Here is an 18,569-nt window from a genome sequence, read left to right on the forward strand (position 1 = left end):
AGTGGCCAACACTATTGCACTTTTTTAAATAAAACAAATGAGGAGTGGATTGGTGTAAGTGGAAACACAAAGGGAGGAAGAGAGAAGGATTCGGGGGAGGCAAGGACAAATACGAGACAATGCGAAAGCACAAAGGCAATGGAGGGGATGCAGGAGGCTTTGGAGCAAATAGACAATAGAGGATAGACCGGAGGGACTGGAATTGCAATCAGGCAACAGAGGGTGGGAGGGGATAAAAGAGCTGGCTAACAATGGATAATGGCTGGATCAAAGTTAATGCAATCTGACAAAAGAGGGTGGTCTAAAGGAGCTTGAGAAGCAAGCTAACAACGTAGTGTGGGGTGTGGAGATAGTGAAACAAGCTGGCCACTGAAGGTGGGCTGGAGTGGCTTGTTCAAGCTGACAGTAAAGGGTAGGCAGGAGGCGATGGGAAGCACCTGGGCACTGGAGGATGGAAGGGGCTGGAGCAGCAACTTGAGAACAAAAGGTTACTTGGATGGTACCGTGGAAGAATTCTGACAATGGATAGCTGATGGTTGGACTGGGGAAAGCACACAGACAATGGAGGGAATTGCGAAACATGGACAACAGAGGCTGAGCAGGGTTGGGAGGGAGGACAAACAGAGAAGGGGCTGGTGGGGAAGCAAGAACGGTAAATGAGGGATGTCGAGAAAGGAACACAGAGGGGGAAGAAATATACAATGGAGACAGCTGGGAAACACACATACTCTCTTAGAGTGCTTAAATAAAAAGTACAAAGTAGGGCCTTAACAATTGGTAGTTGAAGGGGAAACCTTATTCCTCCATTCCCCATGGGAGGGACAAGCAGAAGAAGAGGAAGGAAAGGCCACGGAAGCTTACAAATAAGCGAGAAAACAAATGACAGTGAAGTCAACTAGTGGTAACAAATGTGCAGGTTCTAAGTCCACTGCAAGACAGCAAGGTCTCAACAGACCATGCATGTGGTGTTCTTGGAGAGACCTTAAAAGCAGGAGGCACTGCCAAGTACACCTTCTAATGTACCTAGGTGTCAACTGCTTCAGCAGTGCTGAGCTTGCCAGCCTCATTTGCATTCTACAGTGACTAACATTGCACAGTGATATGTAGGGTCTAAAATAGCAGATAGGAGCTTACAAGATACCTTGTCTTAGTCTATTTGTAAAGCATGACCTGCCCTCTTTAGCATATTGGCATAGCTTAACAGTTCGGAGGTAAAAAAATTAGCTTAAAAGTAAATCAAATTAGTGATGCTTTTTAGGATCTCTTAATAGAAGTGGAGGAGAAGATGGCTCACTATTAATTCATTAAGAAAGCTAATTAACTTTATCTATCCATTGTCTGATGTACAAGTTACAAATTCTATATCGTATTCTCTCCAAGGTTATCTCCCTCCATGCCAGTATGTGGCACTCAAGTAGGCAGTCCAAGATGTATCTCAAGATATGCCAGATTATTAGTGTCACTCTTCAAGTTTAAAACGAAGCGGCCAAGTCTGTTGTTGTTTTAATCTGTTGGAATTGTCCATGTATCTCAAATCTTGCCAGGATGTAGGTTTGAAATTGATGACATTACCTTTATATGTGAAAAATAGGGACTCCTGCTCAGTTGGATAATGCTTACCAAGCAAAGATAATACCTTCATAGCAAATTTGAGTTGCCAATCTCGAGATTTATGTCTGGACATTATTTTCTTATAACAGGCACATTCTGCAATCAGAACATGTCTGTAATAGGACACGTATGTCAGTAATCGCTTGTCATATTTTTATTTTGAGTGGCTAATGACAGGGTGCTTTCTTCTACTGTTTTCACCACTCTCCACTTCCGTCTCAGTAGTCTCCTGGAGTTGTTGGAAAACCTGAACTATTAGAATGCACATCGACAGCCACCTGCAGCCTCTCTCAGTGAATAGAGAATGGATTTGAGTAGGGAATATGATGCACACTGGTGCAAGCCCAGCCCCACTCGAACAGGCCTCGCAGATGTTGAAGTAGGCTGGACACATTGGCATCTGCCCACCCCTACAGCTCTCACAGAGGATTAAGTAGTCTGTGCAAACTGGTGCCTCCCTGGCACCCTCCCTCTGCAGGATGCCCAGAGACCAAAGTCCACTTTCCTACTATTTTCTGCACATACATCCTTCTCATGACTTGTGATGTAAGTAACTAGTAATGCAGGTGAGTTTTATGATAGTTATGTGTTTGTGGGTATCCTTTTCTGATTAGGGTTTTTGTCATTTTGATTTGACTGTACATTTGGAGATTTATTTGTAAGGTAAAACAGTGCTGGATTCTTCTTGTGACCCTGTGTGTTCTCATCTATAAACTTGCAGTGAAAGCAAATTACATTTAGATGGCAAAATGTCCTTCCAGAATGAGAATGGTAAATGCATCTCAAAAATAGGTGCTTTATAACTTTTACATACGTCCTGACTCAATCAGATAAAATCTACAAACCCTACTGAATAGTATTGAGGCATAGAAGACAACAGTGAGACAAATCTAATAGTTACTGGGAACTTCAGTTACCCAGTAGTCGGCTCACAAATTCATTTGGAGAATTCTGATAGAATAGATTGCCTGTGAAATATCCCTGCTATGATCTCCCAGTCAACGAGTAGGCTTTGTGAAACTAAAGATCCTGGAAAGGATGTAACATACTCTCCTTTTGAAGCATAAACATTCAGGCAAAACCCACATATTTCAAAGGCTGTTAGCATATTATTTTATACATTTGTGACTCCTTTCTAACTTGTTACTACCTTTGAAATACTCCAGAATGGGGCTGATCATTGGCCCCAGAGTCTACTTTTAAAACGGCCTGGGCGGAACTTGCAGAGGTTCACTCTGCAAAATTCTGCAGTTACAGAAAAACGCTGCGAGATTCTGCTGAAGCTGATCTTTAGCGCCAGGAGTTTCTTTCATGTTGTAAAACTAGTGTTAGAAATGGTGTCTCAGGTTGGCATAGGTATCCACCTTTGTCCAAATAGGGCCCACAATCCTAGTCCAGGTAAGTCGCACACAATCCAAATTATCCTGTGCCCACCATCTGGTAGCTTGGCACTGAGCAGTCAAGTGTAACTTAGAAGGCAATGTGTAAAGTATTTGTGCAATAAATCGTACAATAACACAGTGAAAACACCACAAAAGTACACCACGCAGGTTTAGAAAAATATAAGGTATTTATCTGGTTAAGTTAAGGTCAAAACAATAAAGATTCAATTAGCACAAGTTGAGATCACTTTTGCAAGATTAAAGAGTCTTAACTCTTAGAAATCAACAGTTGTCTCTTGGTTTCACAAAGTACCTGTTTTGTGTAAAAAAAAAAAAAAAAAAAAAATAACATGCACAGAGACCGCAGAGGAGGGGATGAATTTCCGGCGCGGCACAGATGTTGCGTTGTTTCTTTCCACGCTGGAAGGGGCTTTGCGTCAATTTCCGGTGTGCAGGCACTGCGATGCGAGGATCTTTTTGACACCCAGGGACGAAATTCTGGGCATGTGGGACGAAGTCACAGGCGTTGCGTCGATTTGGTAGGCGATTCGTCTAATTTTCTATTGCACGGCAGGCGCTACGTCGTGTCTTCACTCAGGAAGTTGGGCTGCGTCGTTCCGGTTCGGCTGTGCGTAGATTTTCTCGTCTCAAGGCAGGCTGTGCATCATTTCCGTCACGATGTGCGGTGATTTTCGGCGCACAAGGAGTTCCTTGAAGAGATGACGTTTTTTTTTGCCCTGAGACTTCAGAAAACAGGAGGCAAGCTCAATCTAAGCCTTTGGAGAGCACTTCTCAGCAAAGTCAGAGGGCAGCAGGGTGACAACAGGGCAGCAGTCTTCTCAGCAAAGCAGTCCAGATGAGTCCTTTGGGCATCCAGGATGTTCCTCTTGCCGGGTTGCAGGTTCAGAACTGTCTGAGTTGGTGGGGTGAGAGACCCAGTTTATATACTCGAAAATTCCTTTGAAGTGGGGAATACTTGAAAGAGTAGTTTTGAAGTGCACAAGGCCCCCTTTCAGTACAGGTCTGTCTGCCAGGGTCCCAGTACGGGGTTTGGCAGTCCATTGTGTGAGGGCAGGCCACTAGCCTTTGAAATGTAAGTGTCAGGCCCTCCAGATATTAGGCTTTTCAGAGGGTAGTGCAAAGCATTTGTTGTACACCCACAGGCAATAAATGAAGCACACACTCAATGACTAACTCCAGGCCAATTGTTTTTACATCGCAAAAATATATTTTGTTACTTTATTTCTAGAACCACAAGATTCAACTTGCAGGTAAGTACATTTGCAAGTAAGTATCTAGCATGTGTATCAGTGCCAGTTTGTTTCAAATTGGCAAGGTATACGTTTTTCGAATAAATAGCAATAATCTGTTTCAAAAGTTGCCTTTTCAAAGACAGTTATAGGGGGGAAGAAAAGTTAGCACAGTTTTGAGGTAAGTACCAGACTTACAGTTCCAATCTCCAGGTGTAGGATGTCCACAGTTTGGGGTTTAAGTTAACTACAAACACCCACCACCAGCAATACGGGGCCGGCCGGATGCAGAGGTCAAAGTTGAGGTTGATGTAACATGGGCTTCGATGGAGACTGGGCACTCGGAATCAGGCCTGCTTGCAGGTAAGTACACGTGTCTTCAGAGGGCAGACCTTTGGGGGGGCGTTTCGAGGAGCACCAGGAGGTTGCGGGGGGGCCACAGGTCAGCACCAAACACACCCTCACCCTCAACAGGGCAGGGGTGGCCGGGTGTAGGGTGCAAACACAGCATCTGGCTCCCAATGCTTTCCTACAGGGGGACCCCGGGGGTCACAAAAGATGCTGCAGGCTGAACAAGGAGGAGGGTCGTCTGCTGGACGTTACTGCACCGAAGGTCTGATTCCCCAAGGTCAGGGGGCTGCGGGTGCAGGGGTACCTTTTGGCGTCGGGAATCTTCGTCAGGTTTCTGTTGCGGTCAGGGGGGTCCACCGGATTTAGGCTGCAGGTGCTGTTGTGTTGGACAGGAGGGGTCAACCCACGGTAGGCACTAGATCAGAATCGCCTGGGGACCTGCTCTAGTCGTTTGGGCCACCTGGACACAGGCGTGGGCGTCTGGTGCAGAGTGGGCAGGACTTGTGGATACTGGGTGTTTCTGGAGTCCTTTGTTGGTATTTTTCTGGACAAGGCTGTTGTCCAAGGGAGTTCTTGGTCCTCTGGGGTGCAGACAGTCCTCTTGAGGGTTTTAAGAGGTCTCCGGGTTCTACAGGATGCGTCGCCCTTTGGTTGCAGGTCTTCAGAAGCTGGAGGCAGGGCTGTAGGGCTGGGTCCACGTCAGTTGGTGTCTTCAGGCTTCTCTACTGGGGGGTCAGCTTAGCAGCCTTTCTTTTCTTCTTTCTTCTTCTTGAGGTCGCCAAGGAATCTGGCGAGCTAGGTACAGGGGAGCCCTTAAATCTTGGAAATTAGGGACGTTACAGGGGTCAAAGTGCAGTAGCCAATGGCTGCAGTCCCTGAGGGTGACTACACCCTTCCGGTGTCCCCTCCCTTTGGGGAGGGGGACACAGGCCTAATCCTATTGGTCCCTGTCCTCCAAACCAAGATGGAGGATTTTGCAAGGCGGGGGTCATTTCAGCTCTGGACACCTTAGGGGTGGTTCCAGCTGAAGTAATCACGCCTCCTTGTTTTCCCTAATTTTCCTGCCGGACTTGCTGCCAAAGTGGGGCTTGGTCCGAGGGGCGGGCATCTCCGCTAGCTGGAGTGCACTGGGGCACTGTAACAGGAGGCCTGTGCCTGTGAAGCTCACCGCCAGGTGTTCTAGTTCCTGGGGGGGGGGTATGAAGCACCTCCACCCAGTGAAGGCTTTGTTTCTAGCCACAGAGACCACAAAGGCTCTCACTCCATGTGGTCAGAAACTCGTCTGGAAGTGGCAGGCTGGCACAGCCTGGCCAGTCCTGCACTCGAAGTTTGGCTAAAATACAGGGGGCATCTCTAAGATGCCCTCTGGGTGCATTTTTCAATAAATCCAACACTGGCATCAGTGTGGGTGTATTGTGCTGGAAAGTTTGATACCAAACTTCCCAGACTGCAATGAAGACATTATGGAGTTGTGGACTTTATATGGCCAAACTGCACTAACAATGTCTGAGAATGGACGTGGACACTTTAGGGCATATTGCTCATGCAGCCATACCCTCACCTGTGGGGTAGTGCACCCTTGCCTTCGGCATTGGTTTGTGGGCATGGCACCCTGAGAAGGGTGCCATGTCGACTTTGTCTTTTTCTCCCCACCAACACACACAAGCTGCAGAGGCAGTGTGCATTTGCTTGGTGAGGGGTCCCCCAGGGTGGCATCCTAAACACTGCAGCCTTTGGGGACCTTCCCTGGCCCAGTGCCCTTATACCATGGGTACCTGTTACAAGGGACTTAAGTGTGTGCCAGGGGTCTGCCAATTGTGGAAGCAATGGTACAGTTTTGGGAAAGAACACTGGTGCTAGGGCCTGGTTAGCAGGATCTCAGCACAATCTCAATCAAGTCAGCATCAATATCAGGCAAAATGTGTGTGTGTGTGGTGGGGGGGAGGGGGGTGGTAGACTAACCATGCCAAAATGGACACACTCCTGCAAGAGATTTTTCTATAAACTATTACAAGGGGAATTTGTACTTGTAGATAGGTAGCAGCAAAGCTAAAGAGCATATATAGCTTATCAGTCTTTGTTTAGAAGTAGAAATGTATTGGTTAGGCAAGAAAGGTTTGAAGAGGCTGTTTTTTTAGGTGATGCTTCCATGGTGGGGCCGAATTCAAAGATAAATGTGTGCAGCTGTGAGAGGCACATTTGATGTCTTTCCTGCCTCGTATTTTCTACCACTGGTCTAACATCAGTATTTTGCTTCACTTGCAGTGTAATCAGATGACATCAATATATACCCATAAAATTTAAGTTTTATTAGTGGAGACTAAACAAAAAGAAATGTTATGTGGCTTTTAGGGGATAAAGGTGTCATCTCTTTCTTCAGTAATTTTAAGGTCCTAATGAACAAGGTTTACAACTTCAGTAAACCACTGAGATTTTCTAATGGTTCCCCCTTCAACACATAGTCTCATTCTTTATCCTTCAAAACCTGCCACATATCTAGTGCCTTTGAATTAGAAATTATTTTATTGGTTTCAACATTATTTTTGCTTTTTAGGAAAATGTTTCCAGATGTATATTTTGAGCCTGCACAGGGCACAATTTAATCTCATGAACACCATAGCAAATGGAAATACTACATTTCAGATGTTTAGTATTTCGATTTAACTAACTTTTAGGTTTTGAAATTGATGATTTCTCTCCTTGGAATCACTATGAATAACCTGATCACGTTTCTGAGCATGTTGTGTTTTTCTCATCACTGTAGCACGGCAGCAATCTGATAGGCATGTCTGACCTCAACGTTCCTGAGCAACTGTACCAGTACATGGTTGGAGGCCATCGGCGCTCCCAAGTTGGAATCAGCAGAGAAAAACACAAGTCCCCAAGCTATCAAATCAAGGTGGTTCTTTAAGAAACATGTGGTTGCTAAATGTAAATATTCTCAGTTTTATTAGGTTCCTCTAATTGAGATTCTTTAGGTAATAGGGCTACTTGCAAACCTTATGTTCTGATCAGTTTGTAGACGAGCTATTGGTCTATTATGTATTTAGTGAGAAAACATGAAAGTAGGCTCCACATTATTTTGTGGCTTTAGTAGGTATGCAAATTGGGGATTGTTGTGGTTATATGCCACGTATTGGTCATAATAACAGTAGATTATTTCTCTTAATGTACACTTGTGAGCCACAGTGTAGATTAGTCTAATGGAAGCCAGCACCTGTAATTAGTGACATTTGTTCTTCCATCTTCGAAATTCATTAGTTAGTAACATGTGAATTTCAGACTGCCTTCCTATGTGTGCACGCAGGTAAACACATTAGCTCCTAGCAGTAATGGGATGGATTGTCTTGCAAGAATCTCTATGAAGGATGAACTCTTCAGTGATAGGCTACTAAAGGACATGGTACTATAGGATGCGATGTATGAAATAAATTGTGTGCAACATTTGGCATCCTATTGACAAGCCTTTGAATATTGGCAAGCTTTTTGTTTTGGAACTCCATTCATGTGTTGGAGACAGGTTAATAAATACTGTCCAACCTGATTTACATAGATGTTTGTGTCTACCCTTCCATTGCATTTTTCATTGTTTTGATGAACATTGCATTAAGACACATAAGTAACAAACAAGTTCTGATTGAAGAGCTGGAAAGATTGATAAAATGTGTGATACTGTAAGTCCATCAAAGTGGAAGAGTATGATCTTGTTTGGAATGTTGTGTGACTGAACAGGGATACCCAGGGAGAGATGCAAGCTTCAGACGGCAAGGAAAACATGAGTGGGAGATTATTCAGTTTGTCATGTTATAAAGTCGTAGTTAATAAAATATTGTTCTTTGACAGGAAGGTGACTCCATAAATGTAGATGTAACTTGTCCTGGTGCGACACTAGCCCTAGCCATGATCTACCTGAAAACCAACAATAGGTATGTTAAGTATTATGAAAAGGATGTGCATGATGTGTATTTTATTCATTTATAGCTTGATTTTTGAATGCACTGTTTTTTTCCAACTCTTTTTTTCAATTACAGTGTTATTAGGTCACATTGTGCATTTTAAAGGTCTCATATGGATTACTTTTTACATAAATGTCATATCCTGATTAATACTTTCTGTCAGAGACTTCCAACTGCAGATTCTTCACCTTATAATATTACCTCAGGTGTCACACTGGATCCAGAAAACTTAGCAGTTCCCCTTTGTGTCTGAAGGTGGCGTCTGTGAATCCTCATTGACACCAGATGTGATATGCGTGGTCCTGCCACCCATGCGAGCTCACATCAGTTTCCTTCATTCTGCCCCTACACGTTCAGATCCAGAGATATCACTGGTCTCTTGACACCCCCTTTTCTAAATATTTTCCCCCGTGTGCAAGATACATGTCTCCCAATAGATCGACAGGGTTTAGGCCATGTCGTGAATATCCCGGACAGATGTTGGTGACTGATTCCCACTTAGTCTGTTTGTGGTCCCTGGGGTCGTCACACAACTTGGCTTCCTTCAGCGACTGAGCCTCGCTGCATCCGAAGTAGCCAAGGGTATCTCCAGACATGGGTCTTTGCTCACTGTGCCACTGTAACTAAGCAACACCTGACTGAACAGCCCTAATCTAGTTGAAACCGGTCTCGGGTTGCTTGAGTTCCGGTTTAGAGAGTACCTGGCTTGGCAGTTCGAACTAGACTGTTCCTGTTGGTACAGGGTCGAGGCTCATTTGCATATGGCTGGGTCTATAATCTGAGATGGCATGGTGGGCAGAAGAACAGTGGTTTGAAATGCTAGCCCAAGTGATTTCAAGTGTTAGACTTATTGCAAGCATCCTCCATCACCTTTTGTGTGTTTGATGGATGCACCCAAAGGCCATGCGGGAGCACAAAGTTATTTGTCTGCCGACATAACAAGACCCTACATTGGTCAAAGCATGAGGAAGATGGTCCAAATTCTGAAGCTGCTCCCGCATCAAGTCGTTGTCGAGGTCAAGATCTTCAGGTAAGTCAAAGAAAAATAAGTTGTCCAAGTGGGATTGTAGTCTGTCCTGCACCTCTAAGTCCCTTGAGAGGGCACAGGGCCTTCATTGTGTTTCCAGGACCTGCTCCTTCAGCCACTCCGCAGAGCCTGTCGCTGGTGCTGCCCTGTGCCAGCACAAGTTTTCTGGACCCAGGGTAACTTTGTTACAGATTGTGTTTCATGGGACAATGATGTGGTTATTTGCGCAACAACTCCTTTTGGAGATCCTTCAGGATCCATGCAGTTAGGAGGCCTCACAACGAGACTCCTGTTGGCTAGTCCTGCCTCAGTGCCAAATAGGTCCTCTGACCACCAGTATTGATGCCTAAAATTGATCGTATTGTCATTGTAGTTTTCCATCAGCGCTTCATAGCCCATGGCTCAAGGTTGAATGTAGCATCAGTGCTTTGCTCTTTAGGTATGTAGAGGGTTTATGGGGGTAAATCGTATGTTGTTTCTGTGGGTAAATCGAATGTTGTTTCTGTGGGTTCATGTAAAGTCTGTACAAACATTTAAAATGGGTCAGTTTAAATCTAGCTTTATTGGAGAGCTCTTGTACCAAAGCACATACTCTGCCCCAATCAGCATTTGCAATTCCCCCACACAGATTTCTTCTTCCCACCTATTTTTCAAGGCTTTAAATAGGGCTTTAAATATAGCAGCCCATGACCCCTTCCGATTTTCCGTATTAGAACACTACATCACAGTAATTTATCAGTCCTCAAACCATTTATCTTTCATATCACTGGTTGACTGTATGTGGTCCTTAACTCTGTACACAACGCTGCTAGGGTTGAGCTAAAGAAATACCACATACATAAATACATGCAAATATACATACATGCATGCTTGCATGCGTAGTTCGAACCTTTCCTTTCTAATGAATTCTCCGACCTGCAGATTCCTTTGCTCTTGAGTATCGGTCCTGGCATTAGACTTGTCTGGAAAGTGTTTCTCATGGCTCTCCTTCAACAGTAGGGGGCACTGGCTTTGTTCAGGCGCTGGAAGGGTTATCCTGTGGGGTCACATTGACTACAAAACACCCCCACTGTCAATACAGCACAAGTCTCCTTTTTTCACACCTTCAGCATGTTCCAGAGCTCTGCAGAGAGTTCTATCTTACAAAAAGCTTTCTTTATTTAAACAAAAAAGTGCAACAGCAATAATGCTGCTCCCTAAACGCTCAGTGTAGAAAGTTGGCTCTCTATATGATGGACTAAAAAGAAGTATGTTGTGCAGAGAGTACAGTGGATCCCCAATTGGTTTCTGAGGCAAAAGTAGATAGGACTAATGCTCTGGTTTGTGGTAGTGTGGGCGAGCAGTTAGGCTTATCGGTGGGTGGTGCTAAGCATTTGTTGTACTCGCAGAGGCAGTAAATGAGACACACACTCAGAGAATAAGTCCAAGATCAAATTAGAAAAATAATCCTTTTGTTTATATATACTTTAAACCCAAGAACTTTGTTACCAGGTTAGTAAGTTTTCAAGCATAAACACTTTTTTTTAAATGTTTCAGAGTTGTTAACCTATAGAGGAAAACAATGTTCAGCAAACACATGGTTAACAATGACTTACAAGGCCAATCTCAGAGAGTTACGATAAGTATTGGGCACTGATCAGAACCACACCAGAAGGTCACTCTGAGCAGCACTGGGGAGGCTGGGTGCAGGGGTGCAGCAAGGTGTCGGGTGCCCAGTGATTTTCTATGGGAATTGGTCCTCGTGAAGACAAGCTGCAGGCTGTGGCTAGGAAGCCAGTTGTGGTCAACAAACAGGTAGATTGTAGACTTGGGGTGCTCAGGGATGTAGGAGTACCTTTGGTCCTTTTCTCCAGGGCCCAGAGGTGATGATTGCAGGGGTCCTTAGGCAACTGGTTTCTCCACTGGGAGACTCGCGGTCAGGGGGTCCTGTGTAATGAGGCTGCAGGCATCATAGGGGAGTCCAGCAGGGGGGACCCGGGGTGGACTCGAGATCAAGGGGAGCTGGGGGATGTCATTTGCACCAGTGACACACCTCTGGTTGGGTCGTGGGCGACTGGTGCAGAGGTTGCTGTAGGTGTTGGGTTTTCTCTCACCACAAGGCCGTGGCAGAGGGAGCCTGGGTGCAGAGACTGCAGGCAACTTGTGGGAGTCAAAGAGGGTGAGACCACACTGGACCCAGACTCAGGACAGCTGGGGAACCTTCCTGGCACCACTGGTTAATTTCACCATGGGTCGTGGATGTCTGGTGCAAAGGTCACTTCGGGTGTCAGGTCTTTGCTGTTCCAGAGGCTGCAGAGTCCTTTCTTGAGACTTTGTTGCTGAGCAGATCCGCTGCTTACAGGAATCTGAGTCTTTGTGGGAGGTGGGCAGTTCACCTGGGTTTCTTGGAGGCACAGCTGCAGGACAAGTTGTCTATTTAGGCAGAATCCGCTGAGGTCAGCAGGTAGCCGGTGGGGCTGGTACCAAGCCAGCTGCTTTCTCTTTTCCTCTTCTGCAGGTGTGACTCCTCTGTGTAATTTTCTTCTTAGGTCATCAGAATCTGAGTTCTACGGTTCAGGTGTGCCACCTAAATAGTCATTGAAGAGTGTTACAGAGAGTGCCAGGTGGGAGCCAATGGACTGACCACCTTTAGGGTGACAACACCCTTCTTATAACCACTTCTGCTGGGAAGTGGGCATAACCCTAACCCTAGTGGCCTAATTTCTCCCAAACGAGGTGGATGGTAAAAAGTAGTGTCCACTTCAGCTTGTCCTCCTTAGGGGTGGGACTGGCATGAAGTGGGCACACCTCCTGATCTGTCTAATTTTCCTGCCTGTTCTGCTGCCAAAAGTGGGGTAAGGATGGGGGGGGAGGTCGGTCATCTCTGCCATCTGGAGAAACCTGGGTCGCATTACAAAGGCAGCTAGGCCTTTGAAGCTCTCAGCCCTGGAATGTCCAGCCTGCCTGGGTGAGGTGCTAACACCCCCGTTCAGTGCAGGCTTTTGTCTCTTGCCCTCAATAGCACTGGCTCTCACCCTAGGGGGGGACAGAAACATATCTGAGATGGCTGAACTGGTCAGTTCCAGTCAGTCAACACACTAGTAGCTGGTAGGTTTTCAGGGGGCACCCCAAAGGTGCACTCTTGGTGCAATTATTATTAGACCCTCCGTGGCAACAGTGAGGGTTTATTAATTTGAGATGTGTGATACCAAACATCCCCTGTGTGCCATATTGTGTTTTTGCTTTTGTCTGCACCAAGACATGCAGTCCGCAATGGCAGCCTGCCATGCGCTTAGTAAGGTGTCCCACTGGGTGGCACAATTTGTGCTGCAGCCCTTAGGGACCCTCCTTAGTAGCCCAGGCCCTAGGTACCAGGGGTACCATTTACTAGGGACTTACAGTGGGTGCTAACATTTTTGCCAATTAGGAAAATCGACTGTGCAGTTTTGATGGCGAGAGATCTGGCACTAGGGTCCTAGTTAGCAGGAACCCAGTGCACTTTCAGTCGGAATTACACCAGAAACCATGCAAAAAGTGGGGAAAGTGACCATGTCAAAAGAGGCACTTCCCTACACTTTTAGACCCATTAAGAACTGGGAGGGAAAAGGGGTTGCAGATGTCTCATTTGACCACATGATGTTTGCCTTTGGGGTCTAGACTAGGGGCATGACTGTCACCCCTGCGAGTAATACCAAAGTATGCATCCAAAGGCCACTAAAGAAAGGAAGGCTAAACACCTAATGGCCCAAGCCAAAGATGACAGAAGGGGCAGATAAAGATTGATGCCACAATCGAGGTTTACGTCAAATGGAGTCATTGATGTTGAGATCTTCCAACAACAAACATAAGAAACAAAGGAGACACAGTAGTGGGGAGAGACGATAAGCGAGTCTATGAGGGGTTCTCTTGCCCACTCAGGCTCTTCTTTGTCGCTGGTTGAAATCAAACCTTTTTTTAAACTGACACTGGAGGAGGTCCCAGCGCTATCACTAACTTTAGTAACTGGCACCAGCCTTTCCCTGCTTCTCCAGCACCTGGTTCAGATCCAGCACCTTGAGTGAACGCCATGTTTGAGGTGTTCAGGCTGGGCTCCTTCTGGTTGTCTTCAAATTTCCACCAGCAGGTTTTTACCATGGAGAGCTTGCTGCTATTGCCAGTGAAGTTTGGCCCCATTGGTGCCCCCAGAGAAGCACACTTGGATTACAGCCAAGCTTTTGCTGCCACCGGCTCTGAACCAGCTGATATTGATTTCACAGCTTCTGGAGCTTGTTCTGAGGTCAAGGAAAGGGGGCACATGCCTCCCAGAAAAACAACAATATAAGGAGAAAAACTGTTACTTAAATAACCTCTTTGGCAAGGATTCGGACCAGTAAGACTCAGGAGACATGTGAGATTCCTGAGGAGTTTCTAAAGCTGGCTGAGGCCAGTGGACTTGAGACATCACCGAGCAAGAGTTTCGGGACTTCAGTCCCCCTCGCCCATGGTAGAAACTAGTGCCAATAGTTTAACTGTGGTATTGCAGCCAACCTTCCTGTTGATAAGAACCCTTGCTCTCCTTCAATGAGGCCCTCTGGAAACAGTTCTTGACACCTGGTCTAAGCCCAAATCCACTCCAGAAAGTAATGGAATGATGGCCAGGAGGTATTGACCAGCACCCAGTCATCCCCATTTCTTGTTTGAACACTCTTCCCCTGAAAGCTTGGTTATTCAGGCCTCTTCCTCCTCCAAACATTTGTTAGGAACATTATCCTCTGCTCTGACCAATAGCAAATCAAAAAGGCTTGAGGCACGGTCCAATAATTTCTTTGCTTCTGGGAGTCTCAGCCATAAGTCCCTTAACACCTCATGCCTTCTAGGCAGCTATGTTCATGCTTTATGGGACATGGCCAGTATCATTCCTCCTAAATTGCCCGATGAACTTCTGATGTACTTTGTGGATCTCATGCGGTATGGCCATGCGCCTTTGGGGCAAATTATAAATTCCAGTATCTACAGTGTGGGCTGGCTTTCCAGAGCTTCATGGATGTCATTGGTGATTTGAAGACATGCCTTGCTGTGAGCTTCAGGGTTCTTGAATCATGTCCAGTCCAAACTTATGGATACTTCATTCAGTGGCACCAAAAACTTAAGAAAAAAGGCCGACTTAGAGCTCTTCAAGAACGGCACAGCTACTACTCGATCCCTAGAGTTACATCCCTAGAAGAGAATAAGCCAGGGATTTCAAAAAGTTTGTGGCTTCAGTAGAGGGCTTAATTTCTGCCACTGTCAGGCAGCCCTTGCTTGGTAAAATGCCCAAAACCCTTTTGTATGGCAGTAAAGGGGATGCTGGAACGGATGAATCCCCTCCTCAGCCCATTTTCTCCTTCTCTCCTTCTTCCAGGCTACCAGAGGGAAGCAGCTCTAATTTGTCCTTGTTGGGGCACTTGAGATGGTGAAAGGCCAGAGGTCCTCTTTTCCACAGTCCTGGAAGGCCATAACTCCAGACTCATGGGACATAGAGAACATAGAATGAGGGTATTCCCCTCCCTTCAACTAGTCCCCTCCATGGACCTCACCTCCAGGCTCAGACCGCCTTCTACTGCTGCAGCAAGTAGTGGCAGCCCTTATTCAGAAAGGAGCTGTGGAGTTTGTACCAAAGCAACAAATTGTTCAAGGCGCCTACTCCTAGTACTTCCCTGTTTCCAAGGAGAGTGGTAGTCTTCATCCAATCTTGGGTCTCAGGATCTTGAACCTTTTTCTTCAAAAAGAGAAGTTAAAGATGTTGTCCCTAAGTCAGGTTCTTCTGGTGCTGGAACTGGGAGACTGGATGGTATCACTCGACTTACAGGATGCGTATCTCAACATCCACATACCAATCGAGATGTTCTACAGGAGGTACTTGGGGGTTTGTGGTGGACTTGATTCACTGCCAGTTTGTGGTTCTTCCCATACACCTGACATTAGCACTGCAGGTCTTTTTCGAAGATGATGGCAAAGGTAGCAGCCCTTCTCCGAAGGTCAGAGATTGCAGGTTTTTCCCTAACTGGACGAGTTGCTACTGAAAGGCAGGTCTTTGAAATTGGCTCAGTCAGCAGCCTCTATATTGCTCATCCTGGGCTTCTTCATTGATGATCCTATGTCTTACCTGAAGCTGCTCCAGCGCCTCCTGTTCATAGGGGCAGTACTAGATACCATCTTGTAGCAGGCATTTTCACCTGCACAGAGAATACTGGACATCCTTGCCCTGTTTGCTGCTTTTTCAGGAAGGTGCTCTTGTTTCAGTCCTGTGTGTCATAGGCCTGCTTGTTCTGATGGCTTCTTGCTTCCTGGTCATGCATTCCTGCTGGCTTTTGAAGGCACTCAGTTGGTGCTTCTGCAGGGAGCTGTTTCAACACAGAGGAGTCAGACTAACGATCTGCGAGGATGCTTACAGCATAGCTTACTTGGTGGGGTTTGGTGGAGAACCTAACCAAGGAGGGTGGTTTCCCAAGTAACCGATCCTTTCACTCTTGGGGAAGGAGGGGTGGTGGAGCTCATCTGGAGGTCAGAGGCCTATGGTCACCAGCAATGCAGGAATTGTTGCTTGAACTGAGAATGATTTGCCTGGTGCCCAAGGCATTCCTTCTTTTCCTTTACGGTCAGTCAGTCCTAATCTTGATAGACAATACAACTGCAGTGTGGTATATCAATAAGCAAGGAGGATTAGGGTCTCAGCCTCTCTGCAGGAGGTGCCGAGACTGGTCTTGGGTGCACCAGCACAGATTGTGGATGATGACAAATCATCTTTCTGGCTCTATAACACTAAGGCTGATGACCTGACTCAATGGCACTGTGAGGAAAAGTGGTGTTTTGTATGGTGTGATTTTGCAATGTCACTGTGTAATACACTTACCAACCCCTTAAAGACCCTTGGGTTTCGTTGATCAAGCGATCAGCTGAACCCTGGGCAGCTGTGGCACTGGGCAGCAAGGCTTACACAGAGGAACAAGTGTAAAACATTTGAACAGTACCAAGAGACACTCAAGAAATGGGACACCAATTTATAAAGATAGTGTACTTTCATAACTTTTTAGACACTATAACAAATATATACAAGCAATAATAAATCAAAGCAGTTTTCCTCAACAATGAACAAGCCTTGCAAAGTCAACGAATTGGACACTTAGGAACTTCTTCAAAGAAAACTAAGGTAAGTGTCAGTCAGGCTGCTTACAAGTACTTGGGGCGACTGATTCAGACAGGGAGCTAATCAGGCGGACCAGCAAGTGTAGGAAGCTGACTCCTTATATAGTGGACCAAAAAGAGGTACACTGTGTAAAGAGTCCAAGCAAACCCCAGAGGAATTACAGAGGCACAAATGACACCTCAAATGCTCTTTTGTGGTAGTGTGGGCGAGCAGTTAGGCATATCATAAGGTAGTGCTAAGCATGTATTGCACACACAAAAGCACACACAATAAAGAAATCTGACACCATTTTATAACAATAACCACTTTTATATAAATTTTGATACCAAGTTCATCAGAATCGGGTGAGTACTTTTCGAGCTGTACATTTTACAATCTTCAAAAGTTGACAGTGCAATTTTCGGAGTGTTAATGTTATGCTATGGGGGAAAAATATATACTTAATACTTCATATAGAGACTTACAGGGCCCATCTTCTGGAGTTAAGGTAAGTATGGGGCAAGGTCCAAGGCAGCAACAACAGGTCACTTCGGGAGGCACTGGGGCATCCGGGTACAGAGGTGCTTTTCAGCCTCGGATGCCCTAATGTTTTCCTATGGGAAAGAAACAGGCACTGCATGCAGGTACTTATCAACAACTTACAGGACTGTTCTTCTGGGCTTGAGTAAAGTATGGGGCAAGGTCCAAGGCCTCACCAATAGTTCACCTTTGGGGGGGGGGGGGCTCTGGGGCTTCCGGGTGCAGAAGTGTGTTACGGTCTTGGGTGTTCAGATTAACTTCAGTTAAAATCGTTCCAGTCCGAAAGAGTCTACAAGCAGGGACTGGGCGGCCAGTCCGGAGGAACCCACAGTGGAGCTTAACCCTTGAGATCCTTGGGCACGTAGAGACACCATTGGCCCACTTCTTCTTGAGCTGGTGAGCTCGGGTGCAGTGGTGTCTTTTGGCGCCGGGTTCTAGTGCAGGTGATGCTTGCAGTTGGAGGGGGCCTGCAGGAAAAGGTGGCAGGTGTCGTCGGAAAGTGCACTGTTTGCAAACCCAAGGTGGACTTTGGCTCTTGAGAGCCTGGGGACCATGCTGGCACAGTAGGCCCACTTCAAATCAAGCTAGGGGACATGGGTGCAGTGATGATGTCTGGTATTGGCGCTCTCTAGTCATTGGGAGTCATCTTTGCTGCCTGTCTGGTGCAGGGAAGCAGGTCCCCTACTCAGAGGGAGATCCAGGTTACTTCTTGAGGTGTTGGCAGTCCTCCCAGGCTTTTGGAGGCAGAATAGCTGCAGGATGAGGCCTCATTTGTACAATTGTTGAGTACAGCAGGCAGGCCTGCGGTGTTTGGGCCAAGTCAGTTGCTACCCCTCAGTTCTTGTTTTCGGGGCTCTTCGGGTCCTTCTTCTGTAGTCCAGCGGATCTGAGGTGCTAGTGTCTTGGGGTCCCCTAAATACTCAATTTAGGAGCATTAAGGGGAGTGAAGGGTAGTGGCCAATCAGCTACTTACCCCTGGGGTTACTACGCCCCCTAGATGACCACTTTCTTTGTGGAGTGGGCAACACCCTGTCCCAGAAAGCTTAATTCTATCACCCAAAAGCAACACGCCTCCTGCATAGCTAATGTTCTTGCCTTTCCAGGTGCCAAAGCGGCCCTAGAGCAGGGGGGTCGGCATCTCCCTTCTGAGGGAATCTAGATCTGCATACCAAGGATGGTGGGCTTCTTTGAAGCTCCCCTGCCTTGGAATGCAGATTTTCAGGTCATCCTGTTGGGAGGGGTGTGTTAGCACCCCTGCCAGAGCAGGCTTTCACCCTTTGGCTGGGGAACTCATATTGACCAGTGTCCAGCACATATATTTGAAATGGT

At 46.3% G+C, this 18,569-nt stretch overlaps 1 protein-coding gene across 2 annotated transcripts in view; it reads left to right on the forward strand.

Moving 5' to 3' along the window:
• ANAPC1 (anaphase promoting complex subunit 1) overlaps positions 1 to 18,569 on the forward strand; it is a 614,893-nt gene that overhangs the window by 300,462 nt on the left and 295,862 nt on the right. For both annotated transcript variants that reach the window (XM_069234703.1, XM_069234704.1), the window contains exons 30-31: positions 7,359 to 7,493; positions 8,438 to 8,520. In XM_069234703.1, the coding sequence (XP_069090804.1) occupies positions 7,359 to 7,493; positions 8,438 to 8,520 (218 nt within the window). The remainder of the gene's footprint in view (positions 1 to 7,358; positions 7,494 to 8,437; positions 8,521 to 18,569) is intronic.

The sequence above is a fragment of the Pleurodeles waltl genome, chromosome 5, assembly GCF_031143425.1.
Source record: "Pleurodeles waltl isolate 20211129_DDA chromosome 5, aPleWal1.hap1.20221129, whole genome shotgun sequence".
Lineage (NCBI taxonomy): Eukaryota > Metazoa > Chordata > Amphibia > Caudata > Salamandridae > Pleurodeles > Pleurodeles waltl.